This window comes from Mycteria americana, chromosome 1 (assembly GCF_035582795.1).
Source record: "Mycteria americana isolate JAX WOST 10 ecotype Jacksonville Zoo and Gardens chromosome 1, USCA_MyAme_1.0, whole genome shotgun sequence".
NCBI classification, from domain to species: domain Eukaryota; kingdom Metazoa; phylum Chordata; class Aves; order Ciconiiformes; family Ciconiidae; genus Mycteria; species Mycteria americana.
In genome coordinates this window covers 222,053,571-222,078,246 of record NC_134365.1, presented here as the reverse complement: position 1 = coordinate 222,078,246, position 24,676 = coordinate 222,053,571, and the positions used below count along the sequence as shown (strand labels likewise).

Genomic DNA, 24,676 nt, shown 5'->3' with positions numbered 1-24,676 from the left:
GACCTCGCCCCCCTTCATCCGTGCCGACCCGCTGGGCCGCGTGGCATCGCCCCCCGAACCGCCGCCTCCGGCAAAGCGGGGGGCACGGGGCTCCCCGCCACGGGGACACGGGACCCCCCGGAGACGCCCCAGCGCCTGCCGCGGCTCTCGGAGCCTGGGGGTCACCGGCACCCCGGGGTGCGCAGGGTGGGAGTGGGGAGGTGACGGAGAAAGGAGGGGGGACGGACACCCCCACTGCCACCGCTGCCTGCGCCGGGCTGGGGGACGCGGCCGTCGGGGGGTCCTGCCGGCCCGCGGCCCACCTCGGGGGGCTCAGCCCCGTCCCCACGGGCTCACGCCTCGTGCCCCCGTGGGGTGCCCTCCCCCCGTGGGGTGCCCTCCCCCCGTGGGGGGGGGAGGGGGGGCGGGGGGTGCCCGGCTTCAGACAAAGCGGGGTGCAGCCCTCCCGGCCCCGCGGCCGTTGGGGGGGTCCCTGGTCCCCGGCGCTGCCGTTCCCGTGCCAGACCGGGCCGTGCTCCCCCCCCGTCCTTTGAGCCCCCGGCCCCCGGTCCTGGCCCCCCTCGCAGCCCCGGTGCCCACCGCTCCCGGTGCCCGCTCCTGCCCTCGGCCCCCCCCGGCTCCACGGCCCCGACCCGCCCTTCCCGGTCTCCTCCCCCCGGTGCCACCGCCCGTCCCCCTCGGTGTCCCCCGTCCCCCTCGGTGCTTCCGGTCCCCCCCGGTGCCGCTGCCCGCCCCCCCGGTGCTCCCCATCCCCCGGTGCTCCCCCCCGGTGTCCCCGTCCCCCCCCCGATGTCCCCATCCCCCGGTGTCCCCCGGTGCTCCGCCTCCCCGTGCCCCCCGCCCCCCCCCCGTGTCCCCGTCCCCCTGGTGGTCTCCCCCCCCCCCGGTGCTCCCCCCCCGGTGCCCCCATCCCCCCCGGTGTCCCCATCCCCCGGTGTCCCCGTCCCCCTGGTGGCCCCCCCCCCCCCCCGGTGCTCCCCCCCCGGTGTCCCCATCCCGCCGGTGTCCCCGTCCCCCCCCGGTGCCCCCCGCCCCCCCCATCCCCCGGTGTCCCCGGTGCTCCCCCCCCCGGTGCCGCGCCCGCTTCCCGGTGCCACCGCCCGCCCCCTCCCCGCCCCTCCCCGCCCCTCCCCTCCCTCCCTCCTCCCCTCCCCTCCCTCCCTCCCGCCCCTCCCCTCCCTCCCCTCCCTCCGCTGCTCCCGCCCGCCCCAGCGCCCAGCGCGGCCCCGCGGCGCGGCCCGGCGGCGGAGCATGGCGGGCCGCGGGGGGCGCGGGGGGGCCGGCGCCGCCGCCCTGTACCACCGGGACCTGAGCCGGGCCGCGGCCGAGGAGCAGCTGGGCGCGGGCCGGGCGGGACGGGAGCTTCCTGGTGCGGGACAGCGAGAGCGTGGCGGGGGCCTACGCGCTGTGCCTGCTGTGAGTGCGGGCACGGGGGGGCACGGGGGGGGGCACGGGAGGGGGAACGGGAGGCACCGGGGGGGAACGGGGGAGCAGCGGGGGGGCACCGGGGAGCACCGGCGAGGTAGCGGGGGGGCCACGGTGGGTGGCACCGAGGGGGGGAACGGGGGGCACTGGGGGTGGCACCGGAGAGGGGCCGGGGGAGCAGCGGGGGGGCACCGGCGGGTCTGGGGGAGCACCGGAGAGGTAGCGGGGGGGCCACGGTAGGCGGGAACGGGGGGGGGGGGGGGGAACGGGGAGCATCGGGGGCGGCACTGGAGGGGGGCCGGGGGGCACCGGGGGGGGTCCCAGAGGGGCACTGGAGGGGTCTGGGGGGGCCACAGTGGGTGGCAGTGGGGGGCACCGGCGGGGGGGGAACGGGGGGACACGGGGGCGGCAGCGGGGGGGGCACCGGGAGGGTCCGGGGGGGGCACGGTGGGGGTACCGGGGGAGCAGCAGGGGGCACCGGCGAGGTACAGGGGGGCCACGGTGGAGGGCAGCGGAGGGGATCCGGGGGAGCAACAGCGGGGTCCGGGGGGACACTGGTGGGGATCTGGGGGACACTGGTGGGGTACTGGGGGGAGCACCGGGGGGGCACCGACCCCCAGAGGGCAGCAGGCACGGGGGGGGGGGGACGGACACCCCCTGCCCCGGGGGGCCCCACTGGACACGGGGGTCTCTGGCACTGGGAAGCGGGCACAGAGGGGGCTGGGTGGGCAGTGGGTGCCCACAGCCGCGGGTGGGGGGCCCAGCCCCGGGGGGGCCCCAGCCCAGGGGGGCTGCTGGGGGGGACGGCTCCGTGCCCATGGGTCGCGCTGCGGGGCTCGGGGGGCTCCTGCGGCAACGCCGGCGGGCGCCAGGCCACGGGTGAGTGCCGACAGCCCCGGGGGTCCCCGGGCCGCTGCCACCCCTGCCCGGTGGCCGTGCCGGCCCTGGGACTGAGCGCGCGGTGACACCGGGACAGCAGCCCCGCCGTCACCGTGCCGCAGAGCCGGCCGCCCTGCCGTCCCCTGGGCCTCGCCGGCACCTCGGCGTGTTGGCAGCGCGGCTCGGTTGCCGTGCCGGCGTGCTCCCGGGACGCGCCGTCGGCTCTGCTCGGGGCTGGCTGCCTGTGCCAGCGCCGGGACCTTGATGTGGTTGCGGGGCAGGCGGTGCGGCGCGGTGGCGAGGGCACCTCGAAATGAGGCTTTTCCGCTCCCCGAGAGCCCGTGGGCGCCGGCAGCCGCTGGCTCCTTATGGCAAATGAGGGAGAACCAGGAGTCCGCCGCGAGCCGGCCTGCCCTGGCCCGGGGCTGTGCCGTGTGCCGTGCCGGTGCAGGGCGTGCAGCCTCTGCGGTGGCACCGTCCTCCTTCCCCGCGGCCGGTGGCTCGTGCAAATTTGGTTTCCGGCCGTGTGGGTGCAGCGTGACCGTGGCCACCAGCTCCGCGCCATGAAGCCGGGGTGGCCAGCGGCACCGGGGACGCAGCACCGGCGGCAGGGCGGGGGCACCTGGGTGGGTGGCAGGGGGCTGCAGCCGGGGTCTATGGTGCAGATGCCAGGGCAAGGGAGGGTCCGGCACCGGCGTCTCCCCCGCCTGGCCTGGCGCTGGCCGCTGGTAACGTGGCGTCCCCGCCATGGAGCCGGCTCAGAGGCCGGCGTCCTCCTGCGCCGCTGGCCCTGGCAGGCTGCCTGGCCCGGCAGTGGCTTTTCCCGGGGGCTCACCGTCTCCGGCCTCCACCGCCACCATCCATGCCACCGGCCCGGCTGTGGGTGGCCGCGTGGCCGTGCCAGGGCCTGGGACTCCGCAGCGGGGGCAAAGCTGGGCCTGGGGATGCCATGGCGGGCGGCTGTGCCGGACCCTGCCATGGTGAGGACCGGTGGGGGTCCCCGCCCGGGCGGTGGGCAGGAGCGGTGCCGCGGTCCCACCGAGCAGCCCCCTTGCCGGCGTGGGGGCGGCCGGGGCTGCCGGGCTCTTCGGCAGCGGCCGCAGGGGCCTAAAAATAGCTGCGGGGGCAGGAGGAGGAAAGGGAACTGCGCCGGGATCCCGGCAGCACCGTCTTCCTTTAACCCTCCCGCCGACGCGCTGCGGCTCCGCCAGGCCGGCCACGGCACGTGGGGGCTTCACCGGAGCAGGCGGTGACGGTGCTGGCATCGCCGGGTGGCGGCTGGTGGGCGACGCCGGTGGGGACCGTCCCCGTGCGGTGCGTCCCTCGCCGGGGCGTCTGCACCCCGCTCTCGGCACGCAGCGGAGGAGGGGGGTCGGGGTGCCCCCTCTTTGGGGGTGCGGGGTGGTCCGCGCTGTGCCGGCCGGGCCGTGGCGGGATGCCGGCTGGCGTGGCAGCGCCGGCGGGGAGCCCCGGCACTCGCCGGCGGCCGCGCTCCCCACATAATGGCTCTTTGTGCCGGCAGCCCCCGGCGCTCGCCGGCCCCCGGGGATTACTCGCCAAAATAGCAGCCGCGAGCGGTGCGGGGCTGGGCGGGCGGGGGGGCGGCCCCCTGGCACGGCACGCGTGGGGGTCCCCCCCCGGCCCCTCACCCCTCCAGTTGGGGTCCCCTTAGGGTCCCCCCCCAGGGTTACCCATAGAGACCCCCCTGTGCTCCCCCCACCCGGGGTTCCCCCTGTGGGCCCCCCTCCGCCCCCCATTCGGGGTTCCCCATGTGCCCCCCCCAGCTGGGGGTCTCTGTGTGCCCCCCCGATCCCACCACCTGGGGGGCCCCAGACAGAGCCCCCCGACACCAGTTCGGGGTCTTCCATGTTGACACCCCCCCCCCGGGATTCCTTTGAGTTGGGGACCCCCCCAGATCGCTCAGCGGGGGTTTCCCTTACGCCCCCCCCGGGAGGGTTTTCCCTACAGCCCCCCAGAGAAGGGTTTTCCCATTCAGCCCCCCCCCCCCAATTAGGGGTTCTCCATGGCCCCCCATGACCCCTTGCTGGGCATCGGGGCACGCAGGAGCAGCCCCGGTGCTGGGGGAGCGGGTGCTGCACCCCGGGGTGCTGGGGTGTGACGCGAGTGGGGGTGCGTCGTGTCTGGGGGGGGGGCAGAAATGGGGGGGTCCCCTTTCTGGAGCCCGTGGGGGGATGCTCGTGCGTGCCCCTGCTCGCTGCGGGGGCTGGAGGGGCGGGGGCGGGGGACAGGGACCTGGCGCCGTGGGGAGCGGGGTGACACCAGGGGACCCAGCAATGTGACAAGTGGGGTGACACCGGGGACCCAGTGCCCTGGGGAGCGGGGTGACACCAGGGGACCTGGCACTGTGGGGAGCAGGGTGGCACCAGGGGACCCGACGCCATGGGGCAAGTAGGGGTGACACCAGGGGACCCGACGCTATGGCGAGTGTGTGGCACCAGGGGACACGACGCCATGGCGAGCGGGGTGGCACCAGGGGACCCAGCAACATGGCAAGTGGGTGGCACCAGGGACCCAGCACCGCAGGCCACGGCACCCCCTCCGGGGGCATGGCATGGCGGCAGGGGGACGCTGCCTGGCCCCGGTCCCCCAGCCCTGCGGTGCGGTGCCACCGGGGCAGGGGACACCGCAGCCGAGCTCCGGTCCCGCTGACAGGTGGCCCTGGCGCGGTGACAGCCGCCTCTATGTTCACGGTGACCCTCCGCGAGCGCCGTGGCCGGGGGCCAGCCCGGGAGCCGCCGTCCCCGCCGCCGGTACCGGGGCGGGAGGTCTGGCCGTGCCGGGGGTCCCCGGCTCCCGGTGTCCCCCCTGCCGCAGAGGGGACGGGGACAACGCGCGGGGTCCCGGTCCGGCTCCCTGCGCCCGCTGGCGTCGGCGCCCCGTCTCTCAGCGCCGCTCGTCACCCCCTGCCCCGGGATCGCGTCCCCGGTTCCTGTGAGCTTCCATTGAAAAATAAATTGCTTCCTGGCCTCCCGGCTGCCAGCGGCTGCCTGCTCCTGCCGGCGGTGCGGGCAGGGGACGCCCGCCCCGGCACACGGACGGGCAGCGGGGCCGGGATCGGTGGCGTGGCGCGGGGCAGGCTGCAGCACCGCCCGGGGACACGGGGGTGTCGATCGCGGGGTCCCCCTCGCAGCGAGCGGGGGGTCAACTCCGGGACCCCCAGCACCCGTCCCGAAGGGATTTTCCTGTGGGAGCTGGGCTGAGACCTGGCAGCTCGTTGCACGCCGCGGGCGACGGCGCTACCGGAGCTCCTCGTCGCGGCTGCTCGTGCCCGGCCGGTGACGCGGGGGTCCCGCAGGAGGGGTGCCCGGTGTCCCCGCGGGGCTGGGGGGGGGGGGTGTGCAGGCAGGTGGGGGGACGCCGTCCCCCCCGGCGTCCCCCGCCTGACGTCTGCCCGCAGGTTCCAGAAGCATGTCCACACCTACCGCATCCTGCCCGACGAGGAGGACTTCCTGGCCGTGCAGGTGGGCAGGGACCCCCGCCACACGGGCCGGCCCCGGCCCTGCGGGAGCGGGGACCCCCCCACGGGCGGGCCGCGGGAGGTCGGGGTGCCGGGACCCCCCCCGCCCCCAGCCGGCGCCCGGCTCTCCGGCACGGCCGGGCGGCTCGGCGAGGCTCGGCCTTGGCCCTGTGCCGCGAGCGTGCCCGGCTCTCCGGCACGGCCGGGCGGTTTGGCAGCGCCCGTCTCGGCCGGCCGGTGCCGCTGGGTATTTTTAGAGCAACAGAAACCCCTTTGTGCTGTCCGGGCAGGAAAAAGCCGCCCCCGGGAGGGAGGAGGCCGAGGGATGGCCGCTGCCTGCTGCCCGCACCCTGCCAGCCCTCCCGGCAGGCGGCCGCGGCACCGCGGCGGGGAGCCACGTGCACCGGGTCCCGCTCCCCGTGGGGCTCGGCCTTGGGGCTGCGGGGTCGGCCCCCCCTGTCCTGCGTGGGGGGTACCCCTGCCCGGTGGGGGTCCCTGCCCGGGGGGGGGGGGGGGGTGACGGTGCCCCGGCCGCGGGCGGTGACGGTGCCCGTGTCCCCGCAGACGTCGCAGGGGGTGCAGGTGAGACGGTTCAAGACGCTGAGCGAGCTGATCGCCCTGTACCTGCAGCCCAACCAGGGGCTGGTCTGCACCCTGCTCTTCCCCGTCGAGAGGGAGAAGGAGAAGGAGACGGCGGAGGACAGGGACTACTCGGGTACGGCAGGGCGGCCGGCCGGGCTCCCGGGACCCCCGGTGCCCGCGGGGGCCGTGACCGACCCCCCCGCGTCTCCCCGTTGCAGATGGAGAGGACGAAAAGCCGCCGCTGCCGCCGCGCTCCGGCTCCACCAGCTTCTCCGGCACCTCGGCGGGGCTCAGCCCCACCGGCCCGGGGCCGGCCGTGCCGGAGGGGCCGGCGGAGAGGTGAGGGTCCGCGCCCCTGCCCGTCCCCCGCCCGTCCCTGCCGGCTCCTCACCCTCCGTGCTCCCTCCCGGCAGCACCAACGGCCTGAGCAGCATCTCCCACGAGTACCTGAAGGGCAGCTACACGCTGGACCTGGAGGCGGTGAAAGGGGGGGCCAGCAGCCTCCCCCACCTCAACAAGACCCTCGTCACCTCCTGCAAACGGCTGCACAGGTGGGTGCCGGCCACCGGGACGGAGGGTGGGCCGGCCGGCCGTGCCGCAAGCTGAGCCCGCTCCTCTCGCCCTGCCCAGCGAGGTGGACAAGGTGCTGGCGGGGCTGGAGATCCTCTCCAAGGTGTTTGACCAGCAGAGCTCCCCCATGGTCTCCAAGATCCTGCAGCAGGTGAGGGGGACGCGGTGCTGCCAAACCCCCCGGGGGCTGTGCCCGCCGACCCCCCCCGGCACCGTCCACGGGGACGCGTGGGCGGTGGGAAAGCCAGCGGAGAACCCCCCGCCCCTCCTGCCCTGTCCTGCGGTGCCGGGGGGGGGGGTCGTGCCCCGCCGGGGGGCCGGGGTGGATCCGGGGGTCCCGTCCCGGTGCCGGGGCTGGCCGTGACGTGCCGGGGGTTGCAGACGGCGGGGCAGAGCGGGGAGCAGGAGCTGGAGAGCCTGGTGCTGAAGCTCTCCGTGCTGAAGGATTTCCTCTCCGGCATCGAGAAGAAGGTGAGGCCGCGGGTGCCGGGCTGGGGGTCCCGTGGCAGGGCTCTGCGCCGGCTCCTGCCGGGGCACGATCCAGATGGTGCCGGGGCCAAAACGAGCCGCCTGGGCGGCACAGGGGGGACCCCGTGAGGGGGGGGGCTGGGGGCGCTGATGGAGCTGGTGGGAGCGCGGTGGGGCTGGGGGCCGCGGTGCCCGGTGCTGGGCTGATGCCACCGGCGCCGCCGGCTCTGCCAGGCGCTGAAAGCCCTGCAGGAGATGAGCTCGGCCGCCCCCGCCGCCCCCGCCCAGCCCCTCTCCCGCAAGGCCAAGAGCATCCCGGTGCAGACCTTCGAGGTGAGTCCCGGCCCCCCCCCCCCGCCCCGCGGCAGAAGGGTCCCCGGCGGGGATTTGGGTGTCCCCGTGTCCCCCCCACCCCTCCGCCGCCGCCGCAGCACCCGGCGTCCCGCGGCAGGTGAAGCTGGACGTCACCCTGGGGGACCTGACCAAGATCGGGAAGTCGCAGAAGTACACGCTGAGCGTGGACGTGGAGGGGGGGAAGCTGGTGGTGCTGAAGAAGCAGAAGGACTCGCAGGAGGACTGGAACACCTTCACCCACGACAAGAGTGAGCTGGGGGGGGGGACACGGGGGGGGGTCCCTGCGCCCCGGGCAGGCGCCTGGGGCTGACTTTGCGCTGGAACGGAGCGGGGAGCGTCCCTGTGGGGCTCGGGGGTGGGAGCAGCTGGGTGTCCCCACGCCCTGGGTGTCCCCCGGACCCCCAAGCTGGGGGGAGGGGGCACACGGAGCCCAGTGTCGTGTGTGTCTGTCCCCCCCCCCCGCTCTCCCCCAGTCCGGCAGCTGATCAAGTCGCAGCGGGTGCAGAACAAACTGGGCATCGTTTTCGAGAAGGAAAAGGATAAAACGCAACGCAAGGACTTCGTTTTCGTCAGCGCCCGGGTGGGTCGCGCTCGGGGCTGTGTGTCCCCCCCCCTCGTAGGGATTTGGGGGGGGGGGGGGGGGGGATTTAAGCCCTGCTCCCCCGTGGGGGTGGGTGCTGGGTGCCCGCTGGCGGGGGGATGTCGCCGGGGGGGTCCCTGCCCGGTCCCCCCGTGCCGGGGAGGTGTCGGGTTTGGCTGAGCCGAGCCGGGGGGGCTGTGGGGAGCCCCTCTGCCCCCGCTCACCGCTGCCTGCCCCCCCCCCCCCCCAGAAGCGAGAGGCTTTCTGCCAGCTCCTGCAGCTGATGAAGAACAAGCATTCCCACCAGGACGAGCCCGACATGATCTCCGTCTTCATCGGCACCTGGAACATGGGTGAGCGGCGCCGGGGGGGGTCCCGCTGCGGGGCCGGGGGGGGGCTGAGCCCCTGGGGTCCCCCCCTGACTGTGCCGCTCCCCCCCCTCCCCTTCCCTTCCCCGCCGCAGGCAGCGTCCCCCCGCCCAAGAGCATCACGTCGTGGTTCACCTCCAAGGGTTTGGGGAAGACGCTGGACGAGGTGACGGTCGCCATCCCCCACGACATCTACGTCTTCGGCACCCAGGAGAATTCCCTGGGCGACAAGGAGTGGGTGGATTTCCTCCGCGCCGTGCTGAAGGACTTCACGGAGGTCGAGTACCGCCCGGTAGGAACCCGGGGGTCCCGGGGGTCCCGGGGCGCAGGCACCGGTGGGTGACGGAGCTGGGTGACGCTCGGTGGCCCTCCGGCTCTGCCGACGCCGGGTGTTTTGGGGCGGTCTCTTTGGTGGGAGAGGCCGGGGGGGGGAAGGAGCAACGACCCCCCCGCCGTGGGTGCGCCCCGCGCCCGTGGGACAGGGACACCCCCCCCCCCCGCTCCCCGGTGCGTCCCGGCGGAGGCGGGGGTCTCACGGTGGCCCCGGGCCCGCAGGTGGCCATGCAGTCCCTGTGGAACATCAAGGTGGTGGTGCTGGTGAAGCCGGAGCACGAGAACCGCATCAGCCACGTCAGCACCTCCAGCGTCAAGACGGGGATCGCCAACACCCTGGGTGGGGGCCGCGGGGACGGGGGCGGGCGCCGCGCCGGGGCACGTGCGTGCTGCAGGGGGAGGGGTCCAGGCACGCGTGCGTGGCATGGGGAGGGGGCCCGGGGCACGCGTGTGGCACAAGGAGGGCTGTGGGCGCGCGTGCCTTGCACGGGGAGGGGTCTGGGCGCGCGTGCCTTGCACGGGGAGGGATCCCCACATGCGTGCGTTGCACGGGGAGGGCTCTGGGCATATGCACGTTCCACGAGGAGGGCTCTGGAAGCGTGTGCGTTGCATGGGGAGGGGTCCCCACGCGTGTGCGTTGCACGAGGAGAGCTCTGGGCGCGTGTGCGTTGCACAAGGAGGGCTCTGGGCGCGTGTGCGTTGCATGGGGAGGGGTCTGGGCGCGTGTGCGTTGCACGGGGAGGGGTCTGGGCGCGTGTGCGTTGCACAGGGAGGGGTCCCCACGCGTGTGCGTTGCACGAGGAGGGCTCTGGGCACGTGTGCGTTGCATGGGGAGGGGTCTGGGCGCGTGTGCGTTGCACGGGGAGGGGTCTGGGCGCGTGTGCGTTGCACAGGGAGGGGTCCCCACGCGTGTGCGTTGCACGAGGAGGGCTCTGGGCACGTGTGCGTTGCATGGGGAGGGGTCTGGGCGCGCGTGCGCTGCATGAGGAGTGGTCCCCGTGTGTGTGCGTTGCACGGGCAGGGGCCTGGGCGCGTGTGTGTTGCACAAGGAGGGGTCCCCACGTGTGTGCGTTGCATGAGGAGGGCTCTGGGCATGCGTGTGTTGCACGGGGAGGGCTGTGGGCACGCATGCGTTGCACGGGGAGGGGTCCCCCTGTGTGTGCGTTGCACAGGGAGGGCTCTGGGCGCGTGTGCGTTGCACGAGGAGGGGGTTGGGCACATGTATGTTGCACGAGGAGGGGTCCCCACACGTGCGCGTTGCACGAGGATGGCTCTGGGCACACGTGCGTTGCACGAGGAGGGCTCTGGGTGCCTGGGCACCGCACGGTCCGGGTGGGGCCTGTGCCCTGTCACCAGGGCTTGGGGACAGCTGGGTCCCCGTCCCCCGGGGGGGGGACAACCTGTGGGTGCCGGGGCAGCCGCCCGCCCGGGCCTGATCCTGCCGCCGCCCCCGCGTCCCTGCAGGGAACAAGGGAGCCGTGGGCGTCTCCTTCATGTTCAACGGCACGTCCTTCGGCTTCGTCAACTGCCACCTCACCTCCGGCAACGAGAAGACGGCACGGTGAGCACCCGCACGCCGGGACGGGCCTCGTCCTGCCCCGGGGCTGTGACACCCCCGTCCCCATGTGTGTCCGTGTCCCCCCCCCTCCCCCCCCGAGCAGGAGGAACCAGAACTACCTGGACATCCTGCGCCTGCTCTCGCTGGGGGACAAGCAGCTGAGCTCCTTCGACATCTCCCTCCGCTTCACCCACCTCTTCTGGTTCGGGGACCTCAATTATCGCCTGGACATGGACATCCAGGTGGGGAGAAGGGTGGCGGTGGGGTGGGGGGTGCTGTCGGTGTCGTGTCCGTGTCCATGTCCCCCCCCCCCGGGCCCCGTGCCAGCCCCTCTGTCCCGCAGGAGATCCTCAACTACATCGGCCGCAAGGAGCTGGAGCCACTGCTCAAGGTGGATCAGCTCAACCTGGAGAAGGAGAAGCACAAAGTCTTCCTGCGCTTCGGTGAGGGCCGGGGGGGCTCTGGGGGGGGCAGCCCCCTCTGTCGGGACCCCCCTGACCCCCCCCCGCTGTGGGTGCAGGCGAGGAGGAGATCACCTTCCCCCCCACCTACCGCTACGAGCGGGGCTCCCGGGACACCTACGTCTGGCACAAGCAGAAGCCCACGGGGGTAAGTATTGGGGTGTGGGGGGGTGGGGGTCGGGGGGGGGACACGGGACACACCCCCCAGCCTGATACCCCCTCCCCACCCCTGCCAGGTCCGCACCAACGTGCCGTCCTGGTGCGACCGCATCCTCTGGAAGTCCTACCCCGAGACTCACATCAACTGCAACGCTTACGGTGAGCTGCGTGTCCCCTCCCCGGGACATCGTGTGTGTGTCCCCACCCCCCCCGGGACACCGCCCTCCCCCCCCCCCCCCCCCACCTGACGCCCCCTCCCCGTCCCGGCCGGCCGCAGGGTGCACGGACGACATCGTCACCAGCGACCACTCGCCCGTCTTCGGCTCCTTCGAGGTGGGGGTGACGTCCCAGTTCGTCTCCAAAAAAGGTGCCTGTGCCAAAGGGGACACCCCGCTCCCCTCCCTGCGGGCCCCACCCCTCCCTCAAGAGTTGGGGGGGGGTTGGAAAATTGCCGGGGGGGGGTCCCGACACCTCGCCTCTCCCTGGAGGGCTCTCCAAGTCCTCCGAGCAGGCGTACATCGAGTTCGAGAGCATCGAGGCCATCGTGAAGACGGCCAGCCGCACCAAGTTCTTCATCGAGTTTTATTCCACCTGCCTGGAAGGTGAGGGGCCGGCTCGGCGGCGGGGGTCTGCCGGGGAGGGGCTCGGCACGGTCGGTCCCCGGGGGGCTGACGGGGGGCCGTGCCGTGTCGTGGTCGTCCCCACCGCAGAGTTCAAGAAGAGCTTCGAGAACGACAGCCAGAGCAGCGACAACATCAACTTCCTCAAGGTGCAGTGGTCGTCCCGGCAGCTGCCCACGGTGAGGAGGGGCCGGGGCCGGGCAGGGCTGGTGCTGGTGCTGGGTGGGGGGGGGGGGGCTGCTGGCAGGGAGACCCCCCCCAGCGCCAGCGTCCCGTCCCCTTGCCCGCAGCTGAAGCCCATCCTCTCCGAGATCGAGTACCTGCAGGACCAGCACCTCCTGCTCACCGTCAAATCCCTCGACGGCTACGAGTCCTACGGTGAGTGCCCGCGCCGGCTCCCCGGCACCGCGCCGTCCTCCCGGGGCGGGGGGGGTCCCTCCCTCGGGGATGCGGACCCCCGACCCCCCGCCGCTGCCGTCCCCAGGGGAATGCGTCATCGCCCTGAAGTCCATGATCGGCAGCACGGCGCAGCAGTTCCTCACCTACCTCTCGCACCGGGGCGAGGAGACGGGCAACATCCGCGGCTCCATGAAGGTCCGGGTGCCCGCCGAGCGCTTGGGCACCCGTGAGAGGCTCTACGGTGAGGACCCCCACCCCAGGGGGGGACGGCGGGGATGGGACCCCCCCCGCTGAGCCGCTGTCCCCTGGCAGAGTGGATCAGCATCGATAAGGACGAGACGGCGGCTGGCAAAGGGAAGGTGCCGCTGGGTGCCAGAGCCAACCAGGACTATGCCAAGTACGGGGGACGGGGCTCGGCGGGGTGGGGTGGGGGAGCACCAGTGGCCCCCGGCTGGGGGTCCTGGGGGGGGGCGGGGGGGGGCTGAAGCGTCCCCCCGGTGTCACGGGAGCACAGGTATCGCTCCGAGCATCCCTCCGGCGTGGCGTACGTGACGTGGCTGGGGACAGCCCCGGTGCTGGCTCTGTGCCGCGGGGTCAGGGCCGGGGGGCTCGGTGCCTCCGAGAGCGGCGCTGGCCCCACCCTGGGGGTCTGAGCCCCGTCCCGGAGTGGCCGAGCCCCATGGGGCACCCGACACCTCTTGTCGCCCAGGTCGGCGGGGCGGAAGCCCACCGGTGCCGAGCCGCCCGCCACCGCCCCGGCGAAGCTGCCGGAGGAGCCCGAGAAGGGCAGCGCCGCGCCGGCCCCCCGGCCCCCCGCCCCGCCCCGCGGCACCACCAGGGACGAGGCCGCCCCGAGCCGGTGAGAGGGGACGGGCAGGGCCGGGGGGACGCCGGCCGGCACCCCCCGCACCCAGGGGCGCCACGCTCACCCCTGTGCCCGCAGGTCCAAGGCGGAGGCGATGCCGGAGCCGGCGGGGGGGCCGCTGAAGAACAGCTTCAACAACCCGGCGTACTACGTGCTGGAGGGGGTCCCGCACCAGCTCCTGGTGCCCGGGGACCCCGGCAAACCCCCCGCCCCCAAGGCCAAGGTGCAGCTGGCAGTGCCGGAGCGACGCCGGCACCCCTCGGCCGGGCAGCCGCCGGCGTGCCGCGGTGAGGAGAGCTCCTCGGACGAGGATGCCGGCACCCTCAACCTGCCGCCGCCGGATTTCCCCCCGCCGCCGCTGCCGCGGGAGCTGGAGCTGCCCCCCAACCCCTTCTACGGCAGCGCCAAGGAGCTGCCGGTGCCCACCGGCCGCGAGGAGCCCAAACCGCGGCCGGCCGCCGGCAGCGCCGCCTTCGGCGAGTCCCCCCCGCCCAAGCTGCACCCCCGGCCCCCGGCGTCCGTCGGGGCCGGCTTTGGGCTGGAGGGGCCCGGCGGGACCCCCGCCCCCGGGGGGCTGCCCGCGGCGGGGGGGCTGCTGGACGACCGCTCCTGCTCGGTGCTGCAGATGGCCAAGACGCTGAGCGAGGTGGACTACGCCGGCGGGAAGGGGCGAGCGGCCCCCCCCCCCACCGCTGCTGGCCAAGGGGGGGCGGTTGGAGCTGCCCCCCCGCTGCCTGCACCCCGACTACGGCCGCCCCCTTGCCTTCCCCCCCCACTCCATCCGGGAGAGCATCCAGGAGGACCTGGCTGAGGAGGTGGGTGTTTGGGGGGGGGGGGGAGGTCATGGGGCTGGGACCCCCGGCCCCCTCCATCAGGGGCTGCAGCGATGCTTCGGGCTGTGCCGGGGCGTGGGGCTGTGCCGCTGTGGGGCAGAGCCGGGGGGCACAAACCCCGGCCGGGAGGCTGGGCACCCGTCCTGCGTCAGCCCCCCCCGCCTCTGGGGCCAGGGGAGCAGGCGGGATGGGGCAGGGGGGGTCTGGGCATGGCCCCCAGCATGGGAAGAGCCCCCCCCGCGGTGGTCGCAGCCCGGGGCGGGGGTGACGCAGGGCCGACGCGCGGGTGCTGCCGCGCAGGCGCTGTGCCAGGCGGGCCGTGGCGTGGGCGCCGTGCCCGGCGTGGGCGAGTGGCTGCGGGCGCTGGGGCTGGAGCGGTACGAGGAGGGGCTGGTGCGCAACGGCTGGGACGACCTGGAGTTCCTCAGGTGAGCGGCCCCCCCGGGGCGGTGGGGGGGACCCCAGCCCCCCCCCCGGGGGGTCTACGTCCTCCCTTGGGGGGGGGGGCACCCTGCCGGGGGGGGCTGCCCTGGGGGTCCCCGCTGAGTGGGAGGCTGGGGAGGAGGCCGAGTGGGCACCCAGCAACCCCCGCAGGGGCTCCTGCGCCCACGGAAGGGGGTCCCGTGTCCCCCCCCCGGGGGCTGGGGGACCCCCCCAGGGGCGGCGAGCCCCACGCCTGCGCCCCCTCCCCAGCGACATCACGGAGGAGGACCTGGAGGAGGCCGGCGTGCTGGACCCCGGCCACAAGCGCGTCCTCCTGGAGAGCCTCCAGCTCCGCAAGTAGCCGCGGCCCTGCGTCCCGCGGTCGCAAATCCCGCATCCCGCGGCCGAGCGTCCCGGATCCCGCGGTCGCAAATCCCAGATCCTGCGGTCGCAAATCCCGGATCCTGCGGTCGCAAATCCCAGATCCTGTGGTTGCAAATCCCGGATCCCGCGGCCGCGCATCCCGGATCCCATGGCCGAGCATCCCGGATCCCGCGGCCGCGCATCCCGCATCCGTGCATCCCGCCATCACCAGCAGCAGCCGTCACCAGCAGCCGGCGGGAGCACCGGGACCCCCGCGGCCGCCACCCCTGGGTGCTGGGTAATGGCGGGGTGGGGGGGGTTGGGGGGGCAGGGGGGCGGCGGGTCCTGGTCAGACAATTTCAGGGGGGGGTCCCGCCCATGGGGCCTCCCCTCGTTTAAGTTATTTATTTATTGAGAGAAGGGACGAGCGTTCGGCTCGTGGGGGGGGGGGGTCCTGCGGGCGGGGGGAGGTTTTTGGGGTGAACCCCGGGGATCTCTGGCTCCCACTGCGGCCCCTCACAGCCAGGGAGGAGGAAGAGGAGGAGGAGGAGGCTCTGAGCAGTCATCTTTCAACCCAAGTGCCTTCATGGTGCCCGGCCGGTGCCGGGATGGGATGGGACGGGACGGGATGGGATGGGATGGGATGGGATGGGATGGGGGGGCTCTGCCAGCCCCCGCGGACGACACCGGGCAGAGCTCGGGGTGCCCGTCCCCACCCTGGGGGTCCCGTCCCCACCCAGGGGGTCCCTGCTCAGGTTGTGGATCAGTGCCTTCACCCAGCCCCCCCCCCCTCCAGTGCCTCCGGGGTGTCCCACCCCCCTCTCAGTTTACCCAGTAGGTACTTGCTGGATCCGTCCCCTCCCGGGGGCTGCGTCACCCTCGGTGGCAGCGGGGCTGGCACCCAGGTTCCCCCGTGGGTGCTCAGCCGGGTCCCCCCACGGGTGCTCAGCCCCCACCTCACCAAGTGCCCTTCCAGGGGGGTCCCCAGGGCGGGGGGTCCCCAGGGCGGGGGTCCCCAGGGCGGGGGTCCCCCCGCCGTGCCTTCCGCCCCCCTTCCCCCCCGGGGTGACCCCCCCGGGCTCTCCCCGTCCCCGTGGGCTGTGGCCCGGGGGTGGCGGAGGGGCGATGCCCACCCCAGCCTGGCTCCTCGTCCGTGTCCCCCCCCCCGTCCCCCCCGCCCAGGCCCCGCTGCCACCGCCCCGGCCGAGATGAAGGATGGGCCGGACCCCCGCCGGCAGCCCCCGCGCCCCTCGCCGGCTAACGGGGCGTTCGGTGTGAACCCCCTCTGCCGAAGCCGCCGTCGGGTCGTGCTCCGCGCGCCGGCGGGGCCTGTAAAATCCTGAGCTGGTTTGTGGGTGTTCGACGCCGTCGTCATTGCCGGGCTCGGGGCGCGCGCCGGGGGACGGGGGGCGGGGGCGGGACGAGGAACCCGGTCCAGCATGGCCCGGGACCCTCCGGGCTGGCCGTACTGGTCCCACCATGGTCTGGGACCCTCCAGGCTGGCCATACTGGTCCCACCATGGTCTGGGACCCTCCGGGCTGGCTGTACTGGTCCCAGCATAATCCGGGACCCTCCGGGCTGGCCGTACTGGTCCCAGCATAATCCGGGACCACCCAGGCTGGCCGTACTGGTCCCAGCATAATCCGGGATCCTCCGGGCTGGCCGTACTGGTCCCAGCATAATCCAGGACCCTCCGGGCTGGCCGTACTGGTCCCAGCATAATCCAGGACCCTCCAGGCTGGCCATACTGGTCCCAGCATAATCCAGGACCCCCCAGGCTGGCCGTACTGGTCCCAGCATAATCCGGGATCCTCTGGGCTGGCCATACTGGTCCCAGCATAATCCAGGACCCTCCGGGCTGGCCGTACTGGTCCCAGCATAATCCAGGACCCTCCAGGCTGGCCATACTGGTCCCAGCATAATCCAGGACCCCCCAGGCTGGCCGTACTGGTCCCAGCATAATCCGGGATCCTCTGGGCTGGCCATACTGGTCCCAGCATAATCCAGGACCCTCCGGGCTGGCCGTACTGGTCCCAGCATAATCCGGGACCACCCAGGCTGGCCGTACTGGTCCCAGCATAATCCAGGACCCTCCAGGCTGGCCATACTGGTCCCAGCATAATCCGGGACCACCCAGGCTGGCCGTACTGGTCCCAGCATAATCCGGGATCCTCTGGGCTGGCCGTACTGGTCCCAGCATAATCCGGGATCCTCTGGGCTGGCCATACTGGTCCCAGCATAATCCAGGACCCTCCGGGCTGGCCGTACTGGTCCCAGCATAATCCGGGACCACCCAGGCTGGCCGTACTGGTCCCAGCATAATCCAGGACCCTCCAGGCTGGCCATACTGGTCCCAGCATAATCCGGGACCCTCCAGGCTGGCCATACTGGTCCCACCATAATCCGGGACCCTCCAGGCTGGCCATACTGGTCCCAGCATAATCCAGGACCCCCCAGGCTCGCCGTACTGGTCCCACCATGGTCTGGGACCCTCTAGGCTGGCCGTACTGGTCCCGGCATAATCCCGGACCCTTCAGGCTGGCCATACTGGTCCCAGCATAATCTGGGACCCTCCAGGCTGGCCATACTGGTCCCAGCATAATCCAGGACCCTCCAGGCTGGCCATACTGGTCCCACCATGGTCTGGGACACTCCAGGCTGGCCATACTGGTCCCAGCATAATCTGGGACCCTCCAGGCTGGCCATACTGGTCCCAGCATAATCCAGGACCCCCCAGGCTGGCCGTACTGGTCCCACCATGGTCTGGGACCCTCCGGTCTGGCCATACTGGTCCCAGCATAATCCTCGACCCTTCAGGCTGGCCATACTGGTCCCAGCATAATCTGGGACCCTCTGGGCTGGCCATACTGGTCCCAGCACGCTGGAGACCTGGTCCCCTGGCCCCTCCCCAAGGAGTGGGGCCGTGGGGGGGACAGGTCTGCTGCCCTCTTTGGAAGAGCCCCCATTCCCCTCCCCCTCCCCAGTGTCCCCAGTGCCCAGACCCCCCATCCCCGTCCCCCTCCCCAGTGTCCCCAGTGCCCAGACCCCCCATCCCCGTCCCCCTCCCCAGTCTCCCCAGTGCCCAGACCCCCCATCCCCCTCCCCCTCCCCAGTCTCCCCAGTGCACAGGACCCCCCCCATCCCCGTCCCCCCCCCGCAGACCCCGACCCAGCAGCGCAGCCCTGCACTGAGCACGCTGTGCCCGCACCCTGCCTGCACACCCTGCCTGCATGCCCTGCCTGTGCTGCCTGCCTGCACACCCTGCCTGCACACCCTGCACACCCTGCCTGCACTGCCTGCACACCCTGCCTGTACTGCCTGCACACCCTGCACACCCTGCCTGTGCTGCCTGCACACCCTACCTGCATGCCCTGCCTGTGCTGCCTGCCTGCACACCCTGCCTGCACACCCTGCACACCCTGCCTGTGCTGCCTGCACACCCTGCCTGCACACCCTGCCTGCACGCCCTGCCCACCCTGCCTGCACACCCTGCCTGCCCACCCTGCACGCCCTGCCTGCACTGCCTGCCCACCCTGCCTGCGCACCCTGCCTGCACGCCCTGCCTGCACGCCCTGCACGCCCTGCCTGTACTGCCTGCACACCCTGCCCACCCTGCCTGCACACCCTGCCTGTACTGCCTGCACGCCCTGCACACCCTGCCTGCGCACCCTGCAGCCCCCTGCCCGCTCCCTGCCCATCCTGGGGGGGTTCAGGGCCCCAGGCCCCCCCGGCCCCCCCACCGCACGCACCCCGCATGCTCCGCGCCCCCTCCCGCTGCCCCCGGGGACCTTCCCCGTCACCACCCACCCAAGGGTGCCGGGGGGTGCATGGGGCACCCCCTCCTCCCCCCGGCCTTGGCTGCCACCCCAAGTCCCTGTAGCCGCTCAGAGTCTTTTTTTTGGGGGGGGGACCCGGAACACCCCACAGGCACCGGGGTCGGGGGGCTGCGGCACCCCCGGCATTGCCCGGGGGTCCCCGGCTGGCACAGGGGGCTCTCGGGGGGCTCGGGGGGGGGTGGCCGTGCAGCCCCCCCCCCCTGCAGCCCTGGGGGCGGTCCGGGCGGAGGGCAGGGGGCTGGCGGCGTCTTCAATAAATTAAGTTTTATTTGGATTAGTGTCATTTGCAAAGGGGGTCAATAAATTACAGAACGGTTAAAAAACCAAAAAACCGAAAAAAGAACGAAAAAAGGCGAAACCCAAACCCACCTCAGCCGGGACGGGGGGGGGGGACACAACCCTCGGCGGGGAGGGGACGGGGACGGGGTCCGGCTGCCGCCGCTGCACAGACACACAGACAGGGACGCTGGCACGGCCGCGCCGATGCTCACCGCGCTGGCGAAGTCCACGGCACGGGCAGCACCGGCGTGGTGGGTGCAAGGGGCCTAGCTGCACCCCCGGCCCCCCGGCCCCTCCGCAAGGCCGCTGCCGGGCGGCGATGTGCCGGGTGGTCCCGGCTGCACCCGCGCCGGCACCGCTGGCAGCACCCATCCCGCTCCTGGCACAGCGGTGACGGCCGGCGAGGGGTCACGGCTCCTCCAAGGGGTCCCACAATCTGCTCCGGGGGGGTCCGTCCCACGCCAGCCCCTCTCCGGGGGAGCTGCGGCATCACCGGGGCGGCTCGTCCTCGGCACAGCAGGATGGTGACGGTTCCCGGCGCCTCGTCCCCGTTGGCAGCATCCGTGGCATCGCCGGTGAGCGCAAAGCCCCGCTCCTGTGTTTGCCCCCCAAAATCCCATCGCATCCGGAGGAGGGGGTCTCCTCCCCTCCAGTCCTGCCGGGCCGGGGTGCTGCTGGGGGGGGCAAATCCATGTCCGCAGGTGGGATTGGGGGGGGGGGGGGCGTCACCCCCTCCCCGCGCCGAGGGGGCTCTCGCTGCCGAACTCCCCGGCACTGCTCCCCCTGCGGCCCCCAGAACCCCCAACCCTAAAGTGCTTCCTCACCCCGGGGGGGTCTCCCGGGGGGCTGCCGCGATGCCGGAGCGGGGTCCAGGAGAGGGTGGGGGTCCCGTGGCCCCCCCGGGGAGCAGCCTCGGGTGCAGGCGGCCAGGCAGGGGTGCGGGGTCCCCGGTCCATCTCCTCGCCGGCAGCCGTTTGCCGGAGCATCATCGCTGGGTCCGTGGTGGGAGCGTCGGCGCGGCGGGCGGGGGGCGTGGGGCGGCGGTGGGGGGCCGGGGGGGTTCGGGGCGGCCGGATCCGGTGACCGGCGCATCAGAAGAGGTTTGTCTTGAGGGCGTTGGGCTTCCGATGGAAGGAGGAGAGGACACCGGAGAAAGGTCCCGGCACGGCTTCGGCAGGCTGCCAGGCCTTCAGCAGGTCGGCGGCGTTGGCGGCACCGCTGCTGGTGCTCACGCCGGGCCAGATGGGTGCCTTGAGGGGCTGGGGGGGGTGGCCGGGTCCCATGGGTGGCCCCGCGCCGGGGCTGGGGCTCAGGCTGCTGCCGGGGCTGCCGAGGCTGCCGGCAGCGGGCAGGGATGCCGTGCTGTCCGGCGTCGGGCTGCAGTTGGATTCCTTGGACTCGTCGTCTTCCGAGGACGAGCGCGGCTCTGACTTCTTGCTGGTGGTGCCGGCGGTGCCACCGGTACCCTTGGCGTTGGCCGCCCGCTCCTGCTTGCGGAATTTGGCTCGGCGGTTCTGGAACCAGACCTGGAGGGGACGGAGGGGACGGGAGGACCCCGCGCCACCATCCCGGGGGGTTCGGGGAACCCGAAGCTCCGCGGCCCCCCCCGTGCCGGGGTGCTCGCCCCAGGGTGCCCCCTGCAGCACCCCCACTCCCACGGGCGAAACGTTTCCCACCGCACCGGAGCGGGGGGGTCAATATACTTAAAACCAGCTACAAGCTTTGCGGTGTTGACGCCGGGCGCTGGCACGGCTGCGGTGCTGCGGCACGAGCACCGGCGATGCCGGGGGGCTGACGGGGAGGGGGCACTGCTGGGGCCCACGCTGCACCCTGCCTGCACCTCGTGGGGACAGAGCCCCCCCATGCAGCCTGTGCCCCCCCCCGCTCCCCGGCACGCACCTTCCCCGCGGTGCCGACCGTGGCGTCGGCCCTGCTCGTGTCCCTGCCGGGGAGGGAGGTGACCCCAAAGGTGGGACCCCCTCTCCCCGGCGAGGACTCGGTAGCGCACGGTCCCGGCAGGACGGGGATCACCCGTGGGCGTCACCGCTGCGTTGCCAGCGGGTTTCCCCCAGGACCAGGTCCACCCCGAACCGCAGCAGGCTCTGTCCCCGCGGCCGGCTGGGGACGTCACCGGCCTCCCCTGGAAACGGCCGGGCCTGGGAACGCCGCCTGGCCCCCCGTCCTTGGGGTCAGGACCCCACGGCCCCCCGGGTCCCCCGTCCTTGGGGTCAGGACCCCACGGCCCCGTGGGGCTGCAGCGTCCGTCCCGCCTGCGGGCTGCTGAAGGCCAAGGGCAGGCTGTGCCGCTGCTGCGGAGGGGCGGCTGCCGGGGCCGAGCCGTGCCGTCCCGGTGAGTGCCAACCGCCAGCCCGGCCTTATCCCCCGGCTGCGCCACCGCACCGGGGGACGCTGCGGGGGAGAGGGGTCCCACGGGCGCCTTCACCCCCGGAGCATCCCCGGTGCAAGGACACGCTGGGGGGTGGCCCAGGGACCGAGACGTTCCCCGGGGTGCCGGGGACGCGGGCGCTGCCTGGAGATGGATCTCGCTGCTGGGACCCACCGAGGCGGAGAGCCGGGGGGGGCAGCGGCACCCACCAAAGGCACCCAGACACCCCTCCTGAGCTGTCCCCACGTCACCGAGCTGTGGGTCGCCACGGCTCGGGGTGCAGCGGCCAAACCCCGCTCCCCGTGCCCTTCCCCGGCCGTGCCTCCTGCTCCGGTCCCACCCGGCCCCTCTCAGCCCCCCCGTACCCCGGCACGGTCCCAGCCCCCCGGCACGGCCCCGTGGCACTCCCAGGCACCCACCCTTCGCCCGTGGAAATGGGGGACCGCCGTTTCTCCCCCGCGTGCTGACAAAGGGAATCACCCCACGGTGCCCAAGAGCCCCGCGCTGGGGGGCAGGAGCTGCCCCAGCCCACCCGGTTTGCACCCAAAACCGGCGGGGAGCTGGGGCTGAGGCCGGGTGGGGACCCCTGCCCCGAGCCCTGCACACCCCGCGGCCGGCACTGCGGCAGCCGGGCTGGGGGCCGAGGGACAGATCCCCTCCCACTGTGGGGAGTCTCCCTCCCCATCGAGCACCCCCCGAGCAGCGTCCCCCCTCTCGGGAGGGGTGACCCTGGCCGCGTCCCTCCGAGGGCCATCGTCCCACGGGTGCCTCTCCCTGCAGCGGGACCGGGTGCCCCGTGGGGACGGCGGTGCTGACAAAGGGGGGGCTTCCCCGAGAAGGGGGGCTGCACCGACTAAGGGGGGTCTTCGCCGTGGGGCCGGTCTCCGTCCCCCGCTGCCTTTACGACCCCACCCGCCCTCAGCGCATTTTGGGCTGTGATAAACCGCGGCTGGTGGGTGCCACCGCAACGGTGACGTGGCACAAACCAAACGCCCCATCTCTGCCGGCAGCCGGGCTGGGCCCCGGGGGTTTCCTCCGAGCCCCCCGCGACGCTGCCCCGTCCCGTCCCCTCGCCGCTGCGGCGACGGAGCGGGGTCCCCGTCCCCCGTCCCAGCCGATCCCCGGGGACCTGCCTGGGCACCGCCTGGGGAAACGCCCCGGGCCCGGCACCGGGAAAACACACGGACGCGTTCGAGTGGCCGGGGGGTCCCCGCGCTGGGACCCTGCAGTGGGTCCCCACCGCTACCCCGCCACGACCCCGGTGCGGGCGGCAAAGCGGCGGGGTCCCGGGCAGGGTCCCCAGGCAGAGGAGCCCGAGGTTGGGGCGCGGCCACCCGCACCCCAGCTCCCGCACGGGTGGGCCCAGAGCCCCCCGCTCCGTCCCCGGGCCCCTCGGTGCCCCCCGGCAGCTCACCTGCACCCGGGCTTCGGTGAGGTCGATCTTGAGGGCCAGCTCCTCGCGGGTGTAGATGTCGGGGTAGTGGGTCTCGGCGAAGACCCTCTCCAGCTCCTTCAGCTGGGAGCTGGTGAACGTCGTCCGGATCCGGCGCTGCTTCCGCTTCTCGTTGATGCCCGACGGGTCCGAGAAAAATTTGTAGGGCACTGGGGAGGGAGAGGAGGGGGTGAGCGGGCAGGGGGGCAGGGAGCCGGGGGGCAGGGGGGCAGGGGGGCACCGGGCGGGACCCGCACGGCAGGAGGTACCGGGCAGGGATGCACCGGGCAGGGATGCACCGGGCACGGAGGCACCGGGCAGGGATGAACCGGGCAGGGATGGACCGGGCAGGGATGGACCGGGCACAGAGGCACCGGGCACGGAGGCACCGGGCAGGGATGCACCGGGCACAGAGGCACCGGGCACGGATGCACCGGGCAGGGCAGGCAGGGCGGCGGCGGAGCTCGGCCCCGGTCCCTTTCGTTCGTTGCCGCTGCCGCCCCCTCGGCGGGACGCGGGGCCGGGGGGGGGGAGCGCGGTGTGGGACCGGGACCGGGACCGGGACCGGGGCCGGGGCCGGGGCCGGGGGGAGCGGCCGGTGCCGTCCGGCGGCCCCGTCGTTGTCGGCGCATCCGCGGGCAGCGCGTCCGCGGCGACAACGAAAGCGGAGCGGGGAGGGGGGGCCCGGCGGCGGCGACCCCCGCCCAGCCCCGCTCCGGGGCCGCCGCCGCCCCGGGGACCTCGGGGGCTCCGCGGCCGCGCCCGGGGCGCCCGGCCGGTACCGCGGTGGGGAACGGCGCGGGGCCGCGGGGCTGCGGGCACCGGCGGTGCCGGGAGTCGGTGGCACCGAGCACCGGCGGTACCGAGCACCGGCGGTACCGGGACCGGGAATCGGTGGCACCGAGCACCGGCGGCAGTCGTTACCGATGGCATCGAGCCCTGACGGTGTCGAGCACCGACGGCAGCGAGAACCGCCGGTACCGAGCACCAGCGGTACCGGGAACCGAAGGTACCGAGCACCGGCGGCAAAGGGCACCGGCGGTACCGGGAATCGATGGCACCGAGCACCGGCCGCAGCGGGAGCCGCCGGTCCGAGCACCGCCGGCAGCGAGCACCGGCGGCAGCGGGTATAGACGTTACCGAGCACCGACGGCAGCGGGAACCGACGGTATCGAGCACCGACGCTACTGGGAACCGCCGGCACGGAGCACCGGCGGCAGCGGGAACCGACAGTACCGGGCACCGGCGGCACCGAGCACCGGCGGCAGCGGGAACCGACAGTACCGGGCACCGGCGGCACCGAGCACCGGCGGCAGCCGGTATAGACGGTACCGAGCACCGACGGCAGCGGGAACCGACGGCCCCGAGCCCTGGCAGCGCCGGGCACCGCCGGGACCGCCGGCGGCGGGGACCGCCAGTACCGGGCACCGGCGGCAGCGGGTATAGACGGTACCGAGCAGCGACGGCAGCGGGAACCGACGGTATGGAGCACGGCCGGCACGCAGCACCGCCGGCGGCCGTTACCGACGGCCCCGAGCCCCGGCAGCGCCGGGCACCGCCGCGACCGAGCCCCGCCGGGACCGCCGGCGGCGGGGACCGACAGTACCGGGCACCGGCGGCAGCGGGTGTAGACGTTACCGGGCACCGGCGGCAGCGGGCACCGCCGGCGGCGGGGACCGGCGGCACCGCGCACCGGCGGGACCGAGCCCCGACGGGGCGGGCGGCGGCGGGGCCGTTACCTGCCGCGTAGGGCGAGGGCTGGTGGTCGCGGAGCGCGCCCAGGGCGCAGCTGGCGGGGGCGAGCGGGGCGCAGGCGGGGCCGGGCCCGAAGCCCCCCCGCATGGGGCTGTACTGGAAGGAGCCGGCCTGGCTGCAGGGGCTGAACTCGTAGGCGGACGCCTCCATGGCGGCCACGCAGGAGTCGTAGGAGTTGAGGTAGGAGTAGTCCATGGCGAGCGCGGAGCGGCCCCGGCTGCCGCCCGCCCGTCACCGCCGCCGCCTGCCCGCCGGCCCCCGGCCCGCCC

At 74.2% G+C, this 24,676-nt stretch overlaps 2 protein-coding genes across 2 annotated transcripts; one reads left to right on the top strand and one right to left on the bottom strand.

Moving 5' to 3' along the window:
• The first annotated feature begins 1,200 nt into the window (after positions 1-1,200).
• Positions 1,201-15,729, top strand: INPPL1 (inositol polyphosphate phosphatase like 1). The gene is given in 30 exon segments (XM_075491383.1): positions 1,201-1,338; positions 1,340-1,416; positions 5,723-5,786; positions 6,347-6,497; positions 6,583-6,703; positions 6,778-6,915; positions 6,995-7,085; positions 7,316-7,405; positions 7,637-7,735; positions 7,854-8,004; positions 8,230-8,336; positions 8,587-8,689; positions 8,800-8,996; positions 9,260-9,377; positions 10,502-10,598; positions 10,699-10,837; positions 10,939-11,038; positions 11,116-11,204; positions 11,293-11,374; positions 11,493-11,582; positions 11,704-11,817; positions 11,926-12,014; positions 12,126-12,213; positions 12,320-12,475; positions 12,547-12,631; positions 12,944-13,093; positions 13,178-13,777; positions 13,779-13,914; positions 14,233-14,360; positions 14,626-15,729. Coding segments are annotated over 30 exon segments (3,828 nt in total). The 5' UTR covers positions 1,201-1,251; the 3' UTR covers positions 14,717-15,729.
• A 4,067-nt stretch (positions 15,730-19,796) lies between these two features.
• On the bottom strand, positions 19,797-24,676 carry PHOX2A (paired like homeobox 2A). Its single transcript, XM_075492051.1, has 3 exons — positions 24,392-24,676; positions 22,635-22,822; positions 19,797-20,360 (listed from the first exon to the last, which is right to left on the bottom strand). Exons 1-3 carry the CDS (start codon positions 24,600-24,602, stop codon positions 19,926-19,928), a joined length of 834 nt encoding a protein of 277 aa, XP_075348166.1. The 5' UTR covers positions 24,603-24,676; the 3' UTR covers positions 19,797-19,925.